A 22,995-nucleotide genomic window follows, 5' to 3' on the forward strand; every position below is an offset into this window, starting at 1 on the left:
ATGAAATTTCTGATATGAATGTCATATTGACAGACTTAACTGAGCCAGCTCCAAGTGAGACAATAAGTTACGACACAGTAGAAGACTACCTTTCTGGTCATCTTTCTTCATCATCATCAATTTAACCATAGAATGTCCACACTGGTAGACATCCCTCAACCATAGATCTCCAAATACATTAGTCTTATTGAAATCTCTAGTATTATTATGATGCCATTTTCTAATGAAAAAACAATTTGTAGAAATTAATGTACTTTAAATCATTATTATCATTTCATATGTAGTATCTCCACTAGTAGACATAGTTCTGGCCATCCTATGGATTCCCAAGAAGACCGTTACGAATTAACCTGAATTCAGTTTCTTCCGATAATCTTTGAAATCATCTGTCACCTTTTGGGTGGACATTCAATGCTAGTATCCAGTTTTTTCGCCTCTATCCTAAACTGAGGTATATATAAGGAAATAATGTTAATTACTTGGTAATTATTTTCTTTATAATATCCCACCTGATGTAATAGTAATATTAAAATATCAAAACACTTCTTATTCCTCACAACAAATATTACACATTTTCGCTTAGATTTTGAAACATTATCTTACTGACTGTACATGCGAAACAACCTATGACCGGGAAATGAAAATTGGCGCGTGCTAAACCGAATATATCAAAGAGGCCATTATAAATAGAAAATTTTAGTTTCCTATACACTTCTTTTTTAAAGAATATCAGGGTCCTTAGCATTAGAAGGTTATTCATTATTAAGACACTTATAGAATGCCACAAAGAAGCTCTTTCCACACCTAAATTAAAAAATTTTACAAGTAAGCATGTATTTGCTATATACCAATCCCTCCAGTCTGATCTGTATTTGTACTTTTAAAGTTTTATGATAGGTCATATATTTTTAATTGGATATTGAAATTATTATAAACATAGTTTCTCTGACTGTACACGCAAAATAAGTCTAAAAATTTGTAGCGAACTGTACCATAGTTTACCAGCCTCCATAAGCAACATTATCGTTATTACTTACGTGGACGTGGCCCGGAACGGCTGCGAGCGTCCCTCTCTCGACCGTCTCGAGGCGGATCTAGCTCCCCGTTGCCGGCTGAAGCAGGAGGTTTTTTCTTTTTCTTCTCATTGGTTTGCCACTCGCCCTGTGAAATCAAATAATCATTATCATTATTACAGACATTATGTCCACTGCTGGCTATACACATCACTTATAGATTTACAATAAGACAGGTTGATAGTAGTCTACATCCAGCTTCTTCAGAGATGGACAGGGTGGTCTGCCACCCTTACCCATCGGTCTGTGGTCTCCTTTCGAGAAACTTTTGTCCAAACAGCTGCAGTTGCAAAAGTGAATTCATGCCTCACTCACTGTCACTACCGATGATAAATTCTTACAGCTACACTCTTCTGCAGATCAATTCGTTTCTGGTTCAAATTACCTATTTAATTACTTTTAAATTATGTTTCCACATTTATTTTTGTATTGTAAAAACATATGTAATAGTTATTATTTACATTTATTAACATTGCAACACTGAGTCAATCCCCATGTCATAAAAAAGATTGATGTTACCAGAATTCATTAAAAATCATAAAGCTTGCACTTGTACGATCTGTATATTCTATATGTGTAGTATAAATAACCACTTATCCTATACCTGTATCCACTGACTCTCTTCCAGAAGCAGGTTGCAAGCGGCCACCAGGTCATTGTCAGAGTCGTGCAGCGCCGAACACACCTCTTCTTCTGTACGGCACGTCATCTCCATCAGTTCCGTCACCTTTGATCATAAAGTACATGTTAATAACACTACACTTATTTAACTCTATTGTATATGATATAAATAAGGAAATTAATTAATATGAAATAGGCGCATAAAGTACAGTACCCGGAGATAAATATTGCACATCGACCTTTGGAAAGAGATAATCGGCTAATTTCAGCTTCGTAGAGCGTTATCTCTGTCGCACGAAATACAAACAGTCCGGTATCTATTAGGAGCTGTTAAGACAAATGATATTTGTTTTAACAGCTCCTATTTATTATTATTCTTTGTTTAAAATACACCAATTTTTCTAGAAGTGGTGGCTTTAGGTTGGGGTAAAATAAAATACAGGCTTGACAGTTTGGTATTATGGTACGCAGAAGACGCTGTTGACCAACACCTGGAAACTAGTTTGTGAGCTGTCGCAATCCTATATAATTAATGCACAAAGTGTGAATTACATAAAATTTTATCTCAGGAATCGAACCCGCGAACTATGATCGCAAGTCTCAATCCTCTATCGCAGGGTAACGACTGCTTATCAAATCAGTGTCTTGATAAATTGTATGTATACTAGATGTTATATACAGAGAGGTTGGTAATAGGTGTAAAAGTTTTAAAGAGGTAAACGTTTAGTTCATATAGGCTTGCAATACCGAGATTCCGGGATCCCAAATACGGGAATCCCGGACGATTTTTGTCCGGTATTCAAAACCAGTATTTGTGTAAAAATACCTTTATTTTGCACATTATAAATCTAATTTAAAATAATATTTAAAAACAATTTTTTTAAGATATACAAACAATTACATTATATTAAATCTATATAAAGCACATTTATATTTTATTATATATTACACATACCGAGAACCGAAACAAGAGATTTTTTAAGTTTTTAAGAGCATACTTTAATAGACAAAACTTAAGTTACTAATATTATTTCATAAATACTTTCATTTTGTATATATTTTTTGCTTCTTTAATTATATAATGCCAATACAAGCCTATTATATGTAAAATGTAACAAAAAGAATTTAATATGTACTTTTTTACTTGCATTTTTTGTATCTATCTACTACTACTCTCTATATAATAATATTAATAATATCTACTCATTTCAGAACAATATTTATTGGATTTCAAATATAATTTGTTAACAAGTCAATATAACAACTGAGGTAAGTCAAAATATAACTAGTAATTTTTTTATCAATAAAATCGGTTTTAATACAGGTATACCGATATTTAAAATTTCAAATACCGGTATTCAAATTTTAGTTGGGTATTGTAAGCCCTACTCATATGCCTATGGTACACCCTATTCAAAAATCAATGGTTGCAGTAATAATTTAAAAAGGTAATACATTGCAAGAAATACCGTCATTAAACTTCAAATTACTACATATTAAAAATAAATTACTGTTACTATATAACCGTACAGAATTTATACTGCCAGAAGTTGTAAACCTGTTGTATTCCGGCAAATATCCACCTTTTGATTATAATCAAATAAACTATCACTATGTACACAATTGTTTATGTAAATTTTGATTACTTACATATAACCTTAATAAGTTAATATATCTTATCTAACTATAACAGATTATATATCTCTATATTTCAGTCTATTTGCGATATTCTGTTCCATTACTATTAAATGACACAACCTTATTTATCTATGTTGCTACCGTATAACCGAAAGGCATATAGTAGTGTCTGCATATAAAATCAGATTCAAACCACTACATGGATGATCACGTGATTACAGGAGAATTTTTTAGTACTATATACAGGACAGGATGTTTCATTATTGGAGTAAAAGTTTTAAGATTGAATATATATATATATATATATATAGCTCATTTACTGTTAATAATACACCCTTTAAGTCATAAAATAATAATAATAAATAAATAATAGCGTAATGATAATATAAGAAGAAAAATACTTTTTAAAATTAGGATTATAACATATTGAAATATTTTTTTTCTTTCTCTCTCTACAGACTCCAATTCAAAAACTATATGTAATATATCGGGTGGTAACTTTATATGGATTGATTAGAAATATATGTAAAAGTTTTAAAAATTTTGCTGTCAAATGAGCTATTGTTTTCAGCACTTAACATCTTTTGGACATGTAACCCATCACCTACTAGTATATTCAGTTTAATTGGACATCTAACTACAAATACAATAAACACATTTCGCTCAAAACCCCACATACTAAAGTTAAGATTAAATTAATTTATTCAACATTTGGTACTTATGACTCTGCTTGGCAGTGTTATGGTTGCAGAGAAGGAAGAAACTCCACAACACATCTAATAAAATTTAACACAGATTTATACATGTACACTTTATCAGATACAGCCTGGATGAAATCAAAATAATCAAGCAAGATCATTATTAAAGATTCTTGATTCATTTAAATACACCAGTATGTATCGCTGCTTATTTAATACTAAATTTTAATGTGCATTGTTAGATTTTCGAAGTTGTATTGTTTAGGGTTCAAGTTTTAACTTCGTTTTTTTTATAAAAGATGGCAACACTTTTGTGTCTAATTTCGTCATGCCATCGAAACTCGGGGATTCCCTTTGTAACTAAAAATCAACGCAATTTTAATACAGATTTATTTTCATATCATTTGGCTAATTTTAGAGTTCAGTTTCCAAGACATAATGTGTTATACTTTTTTTAAAACGTTATAATAAATTTTTATAAGTTTTTACGTGTTGTTTCTGGTTACAAAAAGGTAAGTAATTTTCCAATTTATTTATGGACATTTATTATTTTGAATGTTTACTTTGTTCAATTTTCTTTTTGAAATTTGGAATATTCGTAACTATGTAACCTATCTTTGTGATCATTACATGGTTTGCTATGGAAAATTTTTATTCACTTTGCATCGTTTCAATTTGAGTTATATTTTATTGGAATGTAATCACTAATCAAAGTGAGGTATTGGCGTATTCTTTTATTGTAATTCTGTCAATTTATTTTCAATTTCACTGACCAACATAGCACAGACATGAAGCTATTGTAAATAACTTTCTCACGATAGTAAGTGATACGGGTGTAGTGTAACTCACCATTCTGCGAACCTCGGTGGCGTCATCACTTTTAGGGTCCATCATATTCGCTATGCGAAGCTGTTCTGTGGTGGCCTGCAAGTGAAACAAAATTGTTTGTACTTGAAAATCAACGTCACTCTACCGAAGCCATAGTTGTTTGTTTATTTCACAAGCCAAATATAGCTCTGTAAATATTTATAAGTTAATCGAAGTCGAAATTATTGTTCCTTTTTTAATTTTTATGCCTTATTTTAGAAGTTTCGTTTTATTTTATATATGGTTTACGATAGACTTTATAAATCTCAAATTCTCTGTGAGAACGAAGAGGAGTATGATTGGAGCTTCGATACGAGATTGAGATGCGCAGAAGAACCAAGGTCACCGACATATGGCTCGAAGAATTGCTCGTGTGAAGAGTCAGCGGCCGTTGGAGCCGAAAGAATCTCGATTGGCGACCACAAGTCAGGAGGCCCCCCACTATAGTCAAGGTCCTATGTGGCTGGATCCAGTCATCTTGACGGCCTTTGGGGCAACCATGACTTAGTAACCGTCTATCATGACATGATGAAATGGTCTCCATCAATTTTCTACTCAACATTAATGATCTACCACTGATTCGGAATGCAGATCTGCTGATAAGAGCCGGCTAGAAACTCAACAGTTGCTCTTTTGGAATGAAATTTAACAATGTTTTGTTAATACATTATAATATCAAGCTTCTAAAGCAGTGTTTCCCAACGCCCCACAGGGGGGCAATTTGATTGTTAAGATGGGCAATCGACACAAGTTTAACCTTTCGCTTAAATATAAAAATTACATATGATACATAGGGGGGCGTAAGCATTTTAGAAAGGCTTTGGTGAGCTATGGTAGAAATGTTGGAAAATATTAGTCCAGAGGTACGAGTATCTGATGCTACAAAAAATAATTTACATACCTGTAACTTGACCTTCTCTTTCGGCTGCGGCTTGTCTGTGGGCTTGCCTTTGTCCTGTGCATGCTTGCCATCCTTGCCGCCCGCCTTCGCACCACCCTTGGTGGCGCGCGCACCCAAACTCATCTTTATTCACTATAGTTATATTTACAGCCTCTATTTACAAGCAGCTGGAAACAACGAAAACAACCAATCAGTCATTATAACTTACGATTTTATATATCCATTGGTAAATTGCCCGTTTTCGTTTCGAGGGAACAATCTAGAAAGATACAAGTAACCCATCCCCATGGAGGTAGTATAAGATTATGGGTTCCCATCCACTAAAACCACGTAAATGATCGTTCTCAATACATTTAAAAAAGAGCCGTTGGATCTCTTATGGAACTCGCATGAATCTCAGTACTGTACCAAGGCACAACCCGGACGCATGCTGAACCCATTCCGTATCCTCGCTTTTCAGCCCTCCTCGATGAAGGTGAACGATAAAGGTACCCACCTTCGATACCCCATTTAGTCTATTCTAATAAGCCCAGGCTAAATAGTTACAAAAAACCGTTTACACTTGTTATTCCATGTCACCGAAAGACTGTCATAAGACAAGAAGGTTCTGGAAATTCGGTGAACCAAAAATCCGATTTAGAACGCCCGCTGTTGATCTGTTTGTAGATTAGCTTCAGTAATAGAATTGGCTGAACCGACCTCTATGGAAAAGTTACGACACGGTAAAAGATAGCTAGTCGTTTCTCCAATATTTATAAGCCAAAGGATGTTCACTGCTGGGCAAATGCATCGTCCATAGGTTCCTAATAGGACCGGTTGGAAATAACCTATGCTCTGCGCGTTTCGATGACATTATATACCTATTTGAACATGGGAGAGTTTTTACATATCTATGGTCAAAGAGGGACGAAAAGAGGACGACCAAGTAAAAGGTGCAACAAAACCTCTAACCTAACCTAACCCTTATAGATGGGTGTGGCTACCACAGAGGCTACTATTATTAGGGAAACCGAAAAGTAATGTCGTTTTTAAGTTAAATTCACACAATTTTTTTACAAGTTTTTATTTCTAATCAACAATATATTCATTCGCCTTCGTTATCAACAACCTTTTTTCACCTAGTATAAAAAATTTCAATGCCCTAGCGGTAAAAATCAGTTTTTCTGTAAAACATGTCAGACAGAAACGACATCACATTTCGTTCACCTTCGCTATCAACAACCTTTTGCTATCTAGTATACAAATATTCAATGCTAGAGCGGTAAAAATCAGTTTTTCTGTAAAACATGTCGACAGAAACGACATTACTTCCCGGTCCCCCTAATATTTAATAGAAATAAAGGTCATTTTTATTGTTTATATTCAGAGGAATATAAATAAATCTGCTTAGATCATTTATGTCGACGATCATTAGTAATATTTATTTGTTTCTCGAAAGTTGACGAATAATTTATCATTTTCATTTCAAACTAGTACGCACGTGGTACGTACGTACTATAGAACTGTTTAACAAACTCTCAACCAGCCACGAAGACGTCTATGGTAGGATTTCAAGAATGAAGAAATCCGTAGACAAAAGTAACCGAAACAGCTCAGCTGATTGGCAGGTTGTAGTGGCAGTGAATAGGTTACATATTATGCAGAACATACTGCCGCTGAGGTTTTAATGATATGGTCGTGTACGTCCACCCAAAAGGACAGACAACCATATCTGAATATTTAGTACAGTAATACCCCGCTTTACGCGGGGGATACGTTCCAAAAAAAATCGCGTTAATTGAAATTCGCGTATAACGAGGTTTATGATTAAACATAGTAAAAAATAATTACAAAAAAATACAAATCATTTTAATCAATCACTAATTCTAGGAACACTATACAACACATACTCTTATTTTTTACGGAAAAATACATCTATTCTCTTTTGGGTAACGTTTTGTTTACGTTCTTGTAAAATACGTTCATAACACCCAACACTGTTTTTAATTGTTTGACAGATGGTCAAGACACCATAGAGAAGTTGATGACTACATTATATTTATACGGACTCTTTCGCGTAATTCGAGGCATTTGAGCGCGAAATTTGCAATTCGCGTTATAGTGAAACCGTGTATAACGGGGTCGCGTAAAGCGGGGTATTACTGTATTAGCTGAACGTTAGTAACCCTAGACCAGTGTTTCTCAAACTATTCGTGCAATGTCCCACCTTAGCGTTTCTAAAATATTTATGCCACTCTTTGTAATATACTTATACGTTTAAATTAAAATTTATATTGTTATTTTAACACTTAAATTATTGGATTTTTTTTTAAAAAAAAACTAAATTTTTAACTATTTAAATAATTCTTCAAAAAATAACGAAAAAACGAAATTCAATTCCCAAATAATTTCAATAAATTTTTTTCCATGTTAATTTATTATTTTATGCAGTGATATACTTGCGTTTGATGCTTGCTACACAGGTTTTATACTAAGTTCCTATTTCGTTAGCAGATTTATCAATAAATTATTTACAGCACTAAATCCAAATTTACTTAAAAACGAAAATAAACACGATGTCAATATGTCTTGTACAATTAGTCGGATTTAGGTATTTCAGTTTCCTCATAAGCCATGCGGTAAAGCAATATTATACCTAATAATTATTTACTGCAATTTTTTAAGAATTTGCTTTTAACATTATTTGGCACCGAAATCCAGCGTTGCATTAAATGGCCCAAAGCGAAAGGCTAAAACTCATGTAGATTCCATTTTCGAAAAGCCCCATTGTGGGACAAGGGCCCCACGTTGGGAAACACTGCCCCTAGGCTGTATTAAGATATATAAAAATGACCCAAGAGGTGTTTCATCCTAGCAATGAAAATATTACAACGATTAAGTCGAAAATATACAAAATGGAGAATCGTTTAAGAAAAACGTCGACTGTAACTGTAAAAAAGGTTGTCTGCGGACTGTTGAATTACAAAATAGCTTCGCAAATAACCCGCAAGTGTTTTTTAAAAGGCTGAATTTTAAGTTAACCGTCGCTGAGCGAATCCGAAATCAATGTACCTACATGCAGCAAACTTGATTATATATATTTTTAAATATCTACTGAATTGTTGTGTTAAATAAATAATATGATTAATGGTCTGCAATTAGAGACTATTAAACATGAACATTATAATAATTAATTTTGAACGTACTTTGAACTCCTGCCAACACTCGTTACTGTTAGAGGCGTAATGGTTTATGTAAATAAACGTTTAGATAATTTACTACTGTATCAGCTTGGTATGCCTGACATTGACACTAGATGAAGTTTGTATCGACTTGAAAGACAGTTGCATCTGAACTTGCCTCTAGGATTTATACACTGGTTGTTTTTTATTATTATAAGGGTCCATATTTTAAAGACAGCTGGGTTTAAGCCTCTTAAACCATTTACTAACTTTAATTGTGATTAAAACGAAAGATAAAAACAATTAATTATTACGATTATTTTTTTAAATCATTGGTCTTATTTGTTTGTTTTTAACGAAGCCCTAACAATGTTCAGTTATTAAAAATACATTTCGTACACCGTTCGGTTATAGATTTTTTTTTTATTAATTCTAATTTGTATCGCTAGTGGTTTTTTTTTTACAATATTTATCTTTCGCTTTAACTAAACGCAGACAGTTGGGAGAGGGTTGCCGCTATTTGATACGGATCTTTCTTCTCCCAGCTGCGAGGCACGACAGCGTTTTATAATTTTTTTTACAATTTTTTTGCGGTTATAGATTTAAAATCTTTAAAAAGGTCGTTGCAGCTCAGACGCCTACCACAAGGCATAGGCCCCCAAAGGTATATCTATGAAGGGATATACCATAATCGCCACGCTCAACAGTATTACATTATTGTACACAGAGAACACTGCTGCCTATCCTGCAGAAACTTGTTTAATCAGGTAATCCCACATAATTAATGCACAAGTATGAATTATACAAGACTATTCCAGTAATCGACACCCTAACCTTATTATCGCAAGTCTCAATCCTCCAACCCCTGGGCTGCCACTGCTCAAAAGGGTTGAAGGTGGAACAAACAGCTTATTTACTGTATATAAAATACCCATGATATAGTACTGCCAGAAGAAATTGGTCTGTCGTATAACAATAGAAACAATATAACATTTTACAGTGATAGCTTTATACAGACCAATCGGAAAATGTATAAAAGCTCTAAAGCTTTTTACCAACAAATGAGCTATATACTCGCCTATTGAAGCCTTTACATCTATTTCCAATCACCCTATATATAAGAACTTAATTTCATAGGCTACCACAGGTGCGTCGATGCGAACTAATAACTTAACATAGATCACTGAATTAAAAAGTCGTCGAGGGACCTATACTTACTAGGTTCAAGAGAACCAGTCAATTAATGTTATGGCAATATACTATTTATTTGGTTTAACCTGGAAAAGGCAGTTGAAAAAAAAAATGAACAACTAAAACGCTTCTTAAAATTATGCATTGGACATCGGATTCAAAACTAAATGATTATACTATGAGTTGTCTAGTCAATGCATATAAGACTACAGAAATGAGGATATCAAAGAAATAAAGTATATGACATAACCTACCAGTGTTTCCCCAACGTGGGGCCTACGCATCCTACAGAGAGGCAATCCGAAAATGGACTCGACTAAAGTGTAACCATTTCTATGTTATATAAAAATGATAGATTCTGTATAGGGGGCGGAAGAATTATAGAAAAGTTTAGGTGGGACATGGCATAAATGTTGAGAAACACTGGCCTAGCGGATTGTCAAGTTGAATTTGCATTGAGAAGGTCACATATCGCGTAGAAGATGGACGCTGGAGCTTTGAGGTTCTGGAGTAGAAACCACGGACCGGCAAACGCTGTCAGGAACGTCCACTCATAACGTCGGAAAACTCTAGATAGATTACTTCCATCCAGTCCTAGTAGAAATTTCTAGAAGATGCCTATGTCCAGCTGTGGACGTCTTTAGGCTTGAATTAATAACGATGACGATGATACCCACATTTCCCATCTGATGTTTAGATAAGCCAAACTAATAACAATGGTTGAAACTTACTAATAGTGCAAGAATCTACAATTCAAATTATTTTCGATTATAACTATTTAAGTGATGTGCCAACCACTAGGTTGGACGACATCAAGGTCGCAGTATCCGCTGGATGCGTGTAACACAAGACCGATCATCGTGGCGATTCATAGAAATCATCGTTTATTTAAAAAAAAAAAAGGTTTAGTACCACTGGTCGCCTAACTCCCAATATGGAGGCAAGGCGTTACCGCGCAATATGGGGTTATTAAACCCTATTCGACGATCCCAGAAACGACAGACAGCTTGTATACACCCTGTATATATTCATAAGTTACCTAATAAAACAGTATTTTATAAAACGAATCGTTTGCGCAAAAAAGAAAAAAAATATTAGGTACCCTAAAGTAATTTATAATCGCAAAATTTAAATAATGAATAAGTCACATTCTAAATTCAAAAGAATAACATTGACCACTAAACGTTTCAAACGGGTTATAGATAATAATTTACGACGCGCATAATAATGTAAACATTTAATGCGCCCGTAATCAAAACCAGCAGATTACTGGCTATTTTTATCAGTTCAAAGAACTCTGTATACAAAACAGAAGCAGAAAGATTAATTTAATAATAATGACAATTATTTTGTTGTGAATTTTCGCAAACATAACTTTAATATTAATATATATATATATATATATATTATAAATATATATATATATATATATATATATATATATATATTATAAATATATATATATATATATATATATATATATATATATATATTAACTGTAAAACTTAACAATTATTTTAATAAGTTTTTTGTTTAGTTAAAAAAATATTCATCTCAATGTTATTTTAAATTTTACACAGTAATTTATAACTGTGATTATATGATACAGAAAGCCAAGTATCTGACTGGATTGAGGAAATGAGTCAAGAGTGCTAGCCTAATGGATATAATGTACCAATAAATTCCCTTAAAAAGTTCAAATAAATCTCAAATTATAAAATATCAGCTGAACTATTCAAAATTGCTTATTTGAAATTGCCACCATCCTGTACCTTGTTTAGTTCACTAGTTGTATAATTGTTGTATAATAATACATTTGATTGTATTTATAAAATACTTCATACAAGCCAATTCAAATGTAGAATAAGTGAACAATCCTACTGTAAGTGTAGAAAAAAATTATTTACTTTAAAAACTATCTATGGTTTTACAAATAATAGTATATTGATAATATAGTATGAAAAATCATTGTCAAAATTAAGACAGTACTGAAATCAATTATTGTTTAATATCTGTCCCTGCACACTTTCTACTGCATGAAGTTATTCACCAGTATTCCAAATGAACTTTCATCCACCTGTGTAGCAGAATTTAAATCAAATTTAAAAACAAAAACTTTTGATCAGCTGCAACACATGACTTTTGGATCTAATATTCAGTAAAATAACTTCTACATTTAAAACCTTGACACAATTTAAAAAAAAATAATAATTTGAATAAAATATTCAGGCTTTAATTATTTGAAACTTTTAATGTACATGAAACAGCAATAAATTATACAAAAAGTGTAATAACTGTGCTTTCTCACCCAGTCTACTCATAGACTGAATAGAAAAATGTCTTGTTGGTGAGGAGCCAAGATAAAATCAATATACAGGATGTATCATCAAGCCAAAAATATTTGATAAGACTTACTAATGTAGCCCTTAGGAAATTAAAGAAAATATCTCAACCTATTTGAAATTTTTATGTACTACATATTTAAATAATTACTGCAAAGAACTAATAATTTTTTACATTCATCATCTTTAAATAATAGTTTTGATCATTTTTTTTTTAATTTTCCCTATGACCTGATTTTGGCTCGACTTCAATTTATGAACAACCTGTATAAATTAAATGTACTTCAACTAACTATAGTTTGCTATATTGCATCTACATTTTCTCAGAGTCATGAGGTCATGTAGCCTCTTGGTACTCTTCCTAAACTGTATAGTATATACCAGGGGAAGCCAAACTCTTTAAAAGTCCTAGCCTTTTTTCCTAAATTTGAAATTTTTTGCGAGCCGCAATTGAACACACATTTAAAACACCTAAAGATTTTTTTAATAAATATAACATTTATTAAAATTAATCAAACAGTAGTACAAAATAAGAATATTGAAGATAGATATAAGGGCACACAATAATACTTAAGATGCTAGTTAGTTATTTATGATTGGTGTTTTTATTTCCCTAATTTTATGGTGGAATAATAACAATTATTATAATAATATAATTTTCCAGGAGCTGACATAGGTTATATAAATTTAAATATTGAAATAATTCAACAATCAATCTGAACCAAACATAATTGTCCAAAGAGTCATGTGGCTCACGAGGTGCAGTTTGGCCATCACTGGTATATAGTATGAAATATCTTAATGCATCACTACAATCAAATACAATGGAAATAGTCTGACTTGTAACAGCATCTTATTACTATGTTGGTGACATTATATGCAGATATTCCAAATATAGAATGTCCTTATTGATTACTCATGCCATTGTAGCCAGTTATCTTTCAGACAAAGGGAGATTGCAAATTCCAACTCCTAACCCGAGTGACCTTATGTCATACAATTCTTTATTGTTTCAAGGTTAAGACAAATATTACCTCTTACAATATTTTAGCAAAATCTCATAAATGTAATAATTTAAAATAACAGCCTACCTCTGTATTAAGTTTTTAAACGACAACTAATAGTTAAGTGAAAAATGAAGATAATTGTTAAAAGTTTATTTTATGTAGATGAAAATTATAGTTTACAAATGTAAATGTTACTCTTATTGCACGTTATGTAATGGCAGTCTTAATACCTTGTAGGCATATCTACCAGTCAACCCAGGGTGGTGTAGAGGTAACAAGGCAAATGTTATAGAAAAATTATATAGCTATACATTACATCTAATTACTAATTAACACATACCTAAATAGGAGGATATAATATATTCATATGTAATCCTAAATTCAAGAAAAGTCATAGTTTTCTGACAATGGCCCTTGAAACCCCTTTTTAAACATATAACTGTTTGCAAACTCTAATTTTCAGAATAAGTTTGTTCAAAAGAAGAACACTAGACAGGAAAAGAAGAATAAATGAAGTCAGATATATGCAAAGAACAAAGTAATATAAGATTGATGATTGTAGACTTCTCTTGTAGTTCAAGACAAGGAATTGCTTGAATCTTGTTGAAAAGGCAGTGTTAGGTTACTTAAATAAGAAATAGAGTACTTAACACTAAATCTTCACAGAATTCTCATTGAAGTGTGGCCTATTATTTGTAGTGATAAGTAGAGAAACTACAGAGTTTTCTTCATATGAGGCGAAACAGAAAGAATAATATAAACAAGACTTATATAGGCACACCATACAGAGAACCATATAAGGTTGAATAACATTGTTGCAATATAATGTTACATGAGACTTGAATATTTAGCAAATTGTTAGCAAGTGACATGATTCTTTGCTTTAATTTTCAACAAGCTGACATGGCACATGCCATTCCGCCTTACAGTTAATGATTTAAATTAAACTTTATATTATTTTGTTAAATTTTACCTATTACAATGTTCTACTATTCCTGTCTTATAAAGTGGTGTAAAGGAATATTTAGTAGGTTTTATTGAGTGTTAAATTTATGATTCATCAATGATTAAATGATTCTGGCATTATACAAATTTATATAATATAATGAATTGGGTTCATTTTCTAAGCATAACTTATTTGAACAATATAGGATGTATGTTTGTGGCTATTTAATTATTATATATGATTTTATAAGTTCATAATATCAACCACATTTTACATGTACCAAATTATAATTAAAAATTACAGAATGTAATTATAATGAATATAATTTTTTATACTATTTTTTCTATTATGTAACAAAAATTAAGAACTCCTTATTATAGCTAAAAGCATAGGAAAAAAGCTATTAGTCAAAAATGATTTAAATATTTTAAAAAGTACACAAGAATTGTATTGAACGATGTAAAATATTAAGGTGACCAGAAATTAAAATCATTTCTGTTGACAAATTCACAGAAAAACCAATTTATTTTTACCACTCCAGCATTGAAAATTTGTATACTAGATGGCAAAAGATTGTTGATAACAAAGGTGAATATATTGTTGATTAGAATTTTAAACTTGTTAAAAATTTAGTTATGTGAATTTAACTTAAGGTACATTATTTCCTGGTCCCTCTTATAATTATGTATAGTTCACTCCAGCAGTGATAGACATACACACTGTGAAAATGTTAGTAAACAAAATGTATTTCTTGTTAATTATATAAGTAAATTTAAAATAAAAACTATTTTAATTTTTTCAGACATATGCTCATTCTCCCTAAGAGATCTTGTGATGTTATTATGGAAGACACTTTTGTGTTGAAAAAATTCTATTCTGAAGGTATGAATGAGATAATATATATCATCTGCATGCATGTGAAGTACAAAGACCCAAAATGATCAGTGTTTTATTAATTTTCACATAAACTAGTTAATGACACCTTCATAAGTTATAATCAATAATTAAAATAATAAATATAGACATATAAACTTGTCCAAATGAATTCTTTATACTGTATGTAATAATACTTAAATGTATACAAGATTGAAACATCAAACTTTATACATTCAGAAGTAATAAAATGTTTATTTAGTTCAAGATTTAGCAACATTGTTCATGAGAGAAACTCCATCTCTAATATCAAGTTCAGGTATTGAGGTAAGATGAAGTATGTTTTATAATCCTGACTGAGGCCTAAATCTAATTTGGTCACATAACATTCTCCATTGGTTTTCTTAAATTTATTATACCTTGCAAATTAGATTCTTGAGAATATATCAAGTATTACATTTGAATATTGTTAACATTTAATTAAGTATATAAACCTTTAAAAATAGTTGACTATATATGTCTGGCTACATTTTAGTCAATTAAATTTTTATGAGTAGGTCTATATATGGCAAAGATGTTTTCAAATTCATGACAGATAAACTTAATACAAAACTAAATTCTTCATAAAACTATCTAAAATTTACCATAGAAGCATTCAAGGGATGTAAATGTCCTTGAAAGACAGAAGATATACTATCAGGTAGTAAAACAAATAAATGTTTTACTATACTAATAAGGAGTAGTTACTTTACATGGATAATATCATTAGCTCTGTTGGACATTTGCAAAAACAAACAAGGTTTACTTTGTTTTTGATATACACAAACACTTAAAAGTTTTAGTTAACCATAACACAATAATACTGTTTCACTCGAATTTATATAATTTCTGTGAATAGATAATCGAATATGGGTGAAAACACTTATAATGAATAAGTTAAAAACATCAAAACAGACAGTAAATGTCTAACTAACATATGTCAACATCAAGGTTCATTGATTTTATGGAATAACATAATTAGCGACGTGGATATTTGACGAATTTTAGTGTTACAGTAGACGATATTGATCTAGTGGCTTGAAAAAAGATATACAAACCTCATAAGAAGCAACAAATAGTCCAATATTGATAGAAACACATACGTATATTAATCACCAAAGAGAACAAAATACATGTGTGATAACATTTCGTGTAGAACACCGCTAGGCGTTGTGGCAGCGGCAAATTAGTAAACAAAACAAAACCAACGGAACGAAAATTAGTCGTAATTTTATAGCGCCAAAAACTTAACTTATCAAGTCACACGCAATCGAAAAATATAATTATGGAAGATTTACGTTACTTTAAGCAGGATTCGGGACAATGATTCATAACTGAATGGACCGCGAGGCTAAACCAGTATGATGGCCTATGATGCGAAATCTTCCACGAAAACATCAGAAAACCCGATTTATATGCACATCTGCAAAGTAACGGGGGCTCACGTCATCAATTTCTCAAACGTCCTACGGAGACGAAATTCAATAGGCGAGCAGCACATGTGGGGGACGCCATTCTTGAAGCACCTTTCTTGGTATCAAAATGACAGTCTTTGTTGATGAAATAACGGAAAACGGCACAAATTCACATCGCATTTAACAGCACATCATCACACATTAGAACCTTAACTTGGATTTTTACCTTAATACTAATGTATTATCCGAAATACAGCGCGATTTCTAATAAAATTTATTATTTCCATACCTGTGAATGCGCTCTCAAACGCAAGCTGGTCACGTGACTTCCTAGTGATGTACCATGACCGAAGTCGCGATTTAAAAAATGGCCAGTTTTATTGCCAATTTTTCTGGTTGCATAATTCCGATTACTCAGAGTATCAACCTACGCATATTTCATTATGGTATTAAATCCAAAAATATAAAATCCACTAAATATAAAAATAAATTTTTAATAATCGAGTAAATCAATACTTACTTTTTTAATTATTTGGAAAAAAAGTATCGTGTATTGTATAAATATCATTGTATAAAAATTAAAAAAAACATTTCTTTCCTTTCAAGTTTTTAAAAAGTGACCTCAACTCCTATTTTATGTGTAAAAAATAGTACCATGTAAAGTATGACATTTTTTGCATATTTAATAGCAATTCAGTATAGATTTTTATAACAAAACTAAGTTTTATTTTAATTTAGAGTGTCTTACAACACTATTTAAAGGCCTGCCGATAGACTTTCAATAACACCGACGTGGTTATGTGAACTTAATTTTTGGTTCAAATATACAAATTTTAACAGTGAAATTGTATTTATAATTTTTTTAATTTGCTCTAATCGTGAATCACAAATTTGTATCATTAAAATGTTATTGTTCCCAAAAGTTACATTTAAACTATTTGTCTTAACATTATTTTTAACAAAAATTGTTTGAAACTGATTTTACAAAAAACTTAAAAATGTCAAGAATTCTCTATGATTTAATATTTATAGTTTAATAATAGGATTGGCAACTTTTTTACTTTCAGTTAAAATTTTCTTCCGCCAAATTTCAACAAAACGTCAATGTCAAAGACTACTACTTATTTATTATTAAGAAACACGGCAAAGATATTTGAAAGAGAGAGAGATTATAAATAAAATATGTCCCTTTTAGAAGATATATTTCTAAGAGATGAAGCCGACGAGGCGAGGGAACTGGAACGTATTATCGAAGGCGACGAATACGACGACAAACCTCGATCAGACAGTGATAATGACAGTGTTAAGGAAGACGAAGCCGGTATGTATTATTTTTTATTTAAAAAGAGTAGCGACTTCAGACCGGTGAAGTTGGAAATCATCATCATCATGTCAAACAAGAAAGTAAGTTTTTTTTTCTAAATAGGGAGTCAAACTACAAATAAATTGTACCTTATAAATTATAATAAAAAAAACATTTATTGCAGAAGAGGAGAAAAGGCGTGTTGATCCTACAAGCACAAAAACAAAACGTGCCGTAAAAAATCCAAGAGTTCTATTAAATCCGGCCAGGTTAACTGGTCCAAGGGGCATTCAAGTGATACCCGAACATTTCAAAGATTTTAACTTTAGAGGTATGTTGGGGTCACCACTTTAGAGGTAGAGTAATTTAGGAGTAAACAAGTTCTAATTGAGGCAAAAGTTTGTTGTCTGAAGTAAACCGAATGGCTGCTCCAGATGGAATGCTACATGTATTTGTAAGTAACTTATGGTTCTGTTGCACAAAGTCCATCTGTCAGTAAGAATTATTTTGCCATCAGTTGAGACTTAAAGCTTGGCTAGAGAATACTAATCTTGAATTGAAGGTTCAAGTGCCAGCTACAAGTTTTAAATTAGCCTAAGAGATGAAAAAATTGCTTTATTCCTACATACTAGTAATTCTTTTAGCCTAAATGAATAACAAATACTATAATAATATATTTTTTTATTATAATACTTGTTCTCCTGCTTTGTTTGGTGCAGGGAGGTTACAAAGTGGTTGTAAATGTTTTTCTCATTGATATTTAAATTTTTGCTCTCGTTCCAAGCAATGGTTTGCTGCACCACTTTTTGCAGACTAAAATAATGTTTGAAGTTTCAGTACAAAGAAGTTTTTTTTTTAATACACAAGCTATTTTAAATTTAAGGTATCAGAAAGAATCTATGTGTATTCATGTCATTTGCTATCACACTTTATGCCCAGTCTAGTCACACTATGCTATTTTAGTCTGAAACATGTGTTTGTCCCTTCCTGTGTCCTCCAGCTAAGATGTCAGTTCATTAAAGTGTGTTATTCATGGCTGGCATTCTTGTCTGGTAATTTCTTGTCTTGTGATCTCCAGTTACTTCAGGACTCATAGTGTTTTAGCCTAAAATCTCTCCAGTATTTTAATACAGTAAAAGCTTGTTATTTGCATGGTATATGTCCACTAATATGCTGCTAATGCAGTAATTGTGAATGGTAATTGATATAGGTTTATAGGGGATATATTCCTAGGAGACACACAATACAAATAAAAGAAACAAATATATATAAAAAATTCTATTTGATTGAAGTGTTTGAACATTTGTTTAATTAAGACAATGTTTTTCAACAAAAAAAAAGCTTCATCAGACTGACATGCAGAAGTCACATTAGCAATTCGTATCCTCTAAAAATAAGACTGTTTCATAGACAGATCAAATTCCATAAAGAAATTGCAAAGCTCATTTGCCATTCTTCAACTTTTACTCAGATTTTTCAAATTAAATTTTTCGTGTCCAGTACTTGTTGAAGCCTCTGCCTCAATGGGCTGTGAATTCAACATTACCTCCAAGTCGGTTCCAGTCAAATCTTTATGTTAAGATTCAAGCAATTTCTGAGTGTCACTTGATTCTATTTCTTCATAACCATCTTGTCTTATTCCATTGGCGATTTCAACTATGTTTGCAGTAAAAGTTTGAACTCGCACAGATTCTTCATCATTTTCCATAGTCAGAGCAGGCCACAGTTTTTTTCAGCATGACTTTAATGTGTTTTTTACTTCAATTCTTCCAATAATTCTTAGGTATATTTACGATGCACTTTGCTATGTCAAATTTCTCAGGATTACAATACATATATATTATCCAATATGATTGATGATTCCTTTAATGTAATAGAACTTAATACCCTTTGTTCTGATTTAAAAATGTCACTTATATTTGGATGCATAGTTTCAAATTTATGAGAATGACCTGGTGCACTGTCCAAAATTAGAAATTATTAGCTTTAGTCTATATTCTGTACTGTACTTTAAATAAGTTTCAACTTCAGATAAAACAGTTCTGGAATCAGTTACAAAAAATAGTGCTTGTAACACACACTTTTTTATTAACACCAAAACACTGGCAGGTTGTCTTTGTTTTGATTTTTAAACCCTTAGGATTAAATGGTCTGTATATCATTGGTGGTTTAATGACATAATCTCTAGATGCATTAGAACCATAGCAGCAGTGTAAATATATTCTTTGCGGCCTAAATGAGTTAAAGATATAAATGAGTGATGTATATCTCAAGATTGAAAACATATAAATCACTTTTTTCTTGTTATGGATACATTTTGCCCATCTCTAAGACAAAGTGGCTTTTACTATAGAATGGAACAGTGACATCTAAAAATATAATTTATTTGTTCAATAATAAAGTTGCTTTCATTCTATTTGTTTACATTTTCAAAAACACCAATAGCAACTAAGGTGGCTTATGTTAAAGTTCTCTGCAATATCATTTAATAACAAACTTTAGGCATAGGTGTAATAAGATCTATTTTACTCTCTTCATTAGTCCATTTGCCGGCTTATATAGTATATTGGGTTGTATGCCTAATGGAATCCTTTAATTATTATATATGTACTTATTAGATCCATATAAAAGAAATTTAAAGTGTGAATAAGGAGCTTTTACGGTATTGCTATTGCGAGCTGTTCCCCTAAAGCTGGAAATACAAAGAGATTTTATTTTAATGTTAACATCTTTCAATTGATTTATTTATTTCTTTTTTTATTGTGAATGTTATAGATTTAACTTTATGATAACATTTTAGGTAAGGGACATGAAAAAGAGGATCTTGATTTAGTTCTAAAGAAATTGGAACACTGGGCTTATAGATTATACCCTAAATTCCAATTTGAAGATTGCTTAAAGAAGATTGAGACATTGGGCAAAAAGCGACCTGTTATGGTAATTATTTATTTATTGTATATTACCAGAGTATTGTAAAAGATTCATTAGATGATTATGCATTATGCTTATAATGCATTTATGCTAAAGTTTTGGCTTATGGTTTAAGCAAAATCCACCTGTGTGGTGTTTGGTTATTATCATTTATTTAACAAATTATTAATGACAGTATTATACATTTCACAGGTACATTTGCACAAAATAAGATCAGATCAGTACAGTTCGGAGGAGACTGTGGTTCAGAAAGACTCCAGCGATGATGAAGTCCCAGTTGAAAGGGAGGAGGATGAATTTGATAAACTCTTGCAGCAGCAAATTGAATTGGCAAGATCGACAATTGAACCCTCATCTGCTAAAAAAGTGATGCCGGAAGAATCAGCTTTTGATAGGTAAAGTTTTATTCCGTAACTACTATATTTTTATCAATATTAAAAAATGTTTTGGAAAATATTGAGGAATTATATTGGGAAGATGCTGGATGTAGGCCGCTTCTAACCTGTCCTATTGGAGATCTGTGGGGAAGGCCCATATCCAGCAGTGGAAGTCCCATTCATGAAATAATGATGAATTTATCAAAAATTACATCATTTTTATTCCTAAAAAATTCAATAAGGATTTTTTGTATAGCTTGCTTGTGGAAGCTTATTGCTTATAATGTTAAAATTTTTGACATTTCGAAAGTACATGTAAATGCCTATTGGTATAATAGGTTACATATGAACATAACAGACACTTTGCAGGTGATAAAATAATTTATTACTTTTTTTTTGGTTAACATGTAGTAGTTTCAGGTTAACTTTTTCTGCACCAAAAGCGACATCTTCACCATCAATCAGTGATGAACAACGGGAACGAATGATAAAAAGTCGTAAGCTTGCTGAAGAGAGGCGCCTTGCTAGATTGAAAAATTATAATAATACAAAAACTGTTTTACACGAAGAAGCAAGCTCTGGCAGTCAATTAGACAAAATTATTGAAGAAATTTCCGAGGTTCAAGATGATGTAACTACAATGAGGAAGCATAATAGATCAAATATTATAGACAGCTCTGATGAAGAAAGTGCAGCTGTTGAATCAATAACAGTAGACATTCATACATCCGGTAATAAGGAACGTGATAAACTTAAAGAAACTCATAAGGAAATAAGTGATGAAGACCTCAGTGATACAAATGAATTAAGCAATGACATTAAAGTTACGAAATCTCAAAATAAAATTAACACATATCAACAAATGGAAGTTATTAATGAAACTGTTGATAATAACAGTAATAATAGTGACATAGAACATAGTACAGATATACAGTCAGATGATATAAGTAATAATTATAAAGAAACAGTGAAACCAACTGAAAATGAATTGAAAATTGTAGATGATAATAATAAGATTGAAGAAACAACAACACTGGTTAACAAAATAAATAGTGATGAAGTAATAGAAGTAATTGAAAGTGAAATTCAAATAAATAAAAATATAGAGCCAGATGAAAATATAGAAGAACTTAATGCAGACGCAAATAATTCTTTGGTTAAAGAACAAGTCAATGATAATAACCATGAAAATAAATCTACTGCATTAAATGATAATCTAGATGACTTGATGGATGTGGATTTGACTGATGATTTTTAATATATGGGATTTTTAATAATATTTATTCTGTATTTTAAGGTTCATGATTGTTTACATTTCTCTTATCCCAGGACCAATGTAGTTTCTGTTTTCTCTTTTAAAGGGACATATAATTGGACCAAGGATAATCATTTACTAATATTCCCAACATCCCTTCGGTTTTATACCCATCGTAGAAATGTAACTTCGGTCTTATATTGTCTAAACGTAATTTTGACCCCATGGTCATCGTGAAAATATTACTTCGACTGTCATCCGTCGTCGGAATCATTGTGAACTGAACGCTTGGAGCGTTCGGACGTATCTTGCGGCTTATCCGCCTCTCTTAATTTTGACCGCAATTAGGCAACCGCC

General features: G+C 31.6%; 2 protein-coding genes across 14 annotated transcripts in view; one reads left to right on the forward strand and one right to left on the reverse strand.

Moving 5' to 3' along the window:
- LOC137924755 (protein lingerer-like) overlaps positions 1 to 17,150 on the reverse strand; it is a 49,756-nt gene extending 32,606 nt beyond the window's left edge. For 10 of the 13 annotated variants that reach the window (XM_068768189.1, XM_068768185.1, XM_068768183.1 and 7 more), the window contains exons 1-5: positions 17,062 to 17,150; positions 5,799 to 5,965; positions 4,880 to 4,954; positions 1,678 to 1,800; positions 1,038 to 1,161 (exon numbers count right to left, since the gene is read on the reverse strand). In XM_068768189.1, the coding sequence (XP_068624290.1) occupies positions 1,038 to 1,161; positions 1,678 to 1,800; positions 4,880 to 4,954; positions 5,799 to 5,921 (445 nt within the window). In that variant the 5' untranslated portion in view covers positions 5,922 to 5,965; positions 17,062 to 17,150. The other 3 variants (XM_068768180.1, XM_068768182.1, XM_068768181.1) reach the window with 3 other exon arrangements.
- Positions 17,151 to 17,866: 716 nt separating this feature from the next.
- On the forward strand, positions 17,867 to 22,641 carry LOC137924531 (TIMELESS-interacting protein). Its single transcript, XM_068767919.1, has 5 exons — positions 17,867 to 18,093; positions 18,260 to 18,406; positions 20,876 to 21,012; positions 21,199 to 21,401; positions 21,804 to 22,641. Exons 1-5 carry the CDS (start codon positions 17,955 to 17,957, stop codon positions 22,639 to 22,641), a joined length of 1,464 nt encoding a protein of 487 aa, XP_068624020.1. The 5' UTR covers positions 17,867 to 17,954.
- The last annotated feature ends 354 nt before the right edge of the window (positions 22,642 to 22,995 follow it).

This window comes from Battus philenor, unplaced genomic scaffold (genome assembly GCF_028537555.1).
Source record: "Battus philenor isolate CCGP_79_NKW_IND1 unplaced genomic scaffold, ilBatPhil1.0.hap1 SCAF_24, whole genome shotgun sequence".
Lineage (NCBI taxonomy): Eukaryota > Metazoa > Arthropoda > Insecta > Lepidoptera > Papilionidae > Battus > Battus philenor.

Bases quoted from the DNA above. Each gene is read 5' to 3' on its own strand.
- LOC137924531 (XM_068767919.1), top strand. From the start codon at position 17,955: ATGTCCCTTTTAGAAGATATATTTCTAAGAGATGAAGCCGACGAGGCG. The intron at 18,407-20,875 runs GTATGTTGGGGT...ATAACATTTTAG, and splicing joins CAAAGATTTTAACTTTAGAG to GTAAGGGACATGAAAAAGAG. The intron at 21,013-21,198 runs GTAATTATTTAT...TACATTTCACAG, and splicing joins GCAAAAAGCGACCTGTTATG to GTACATTTGCACAAAATAAG.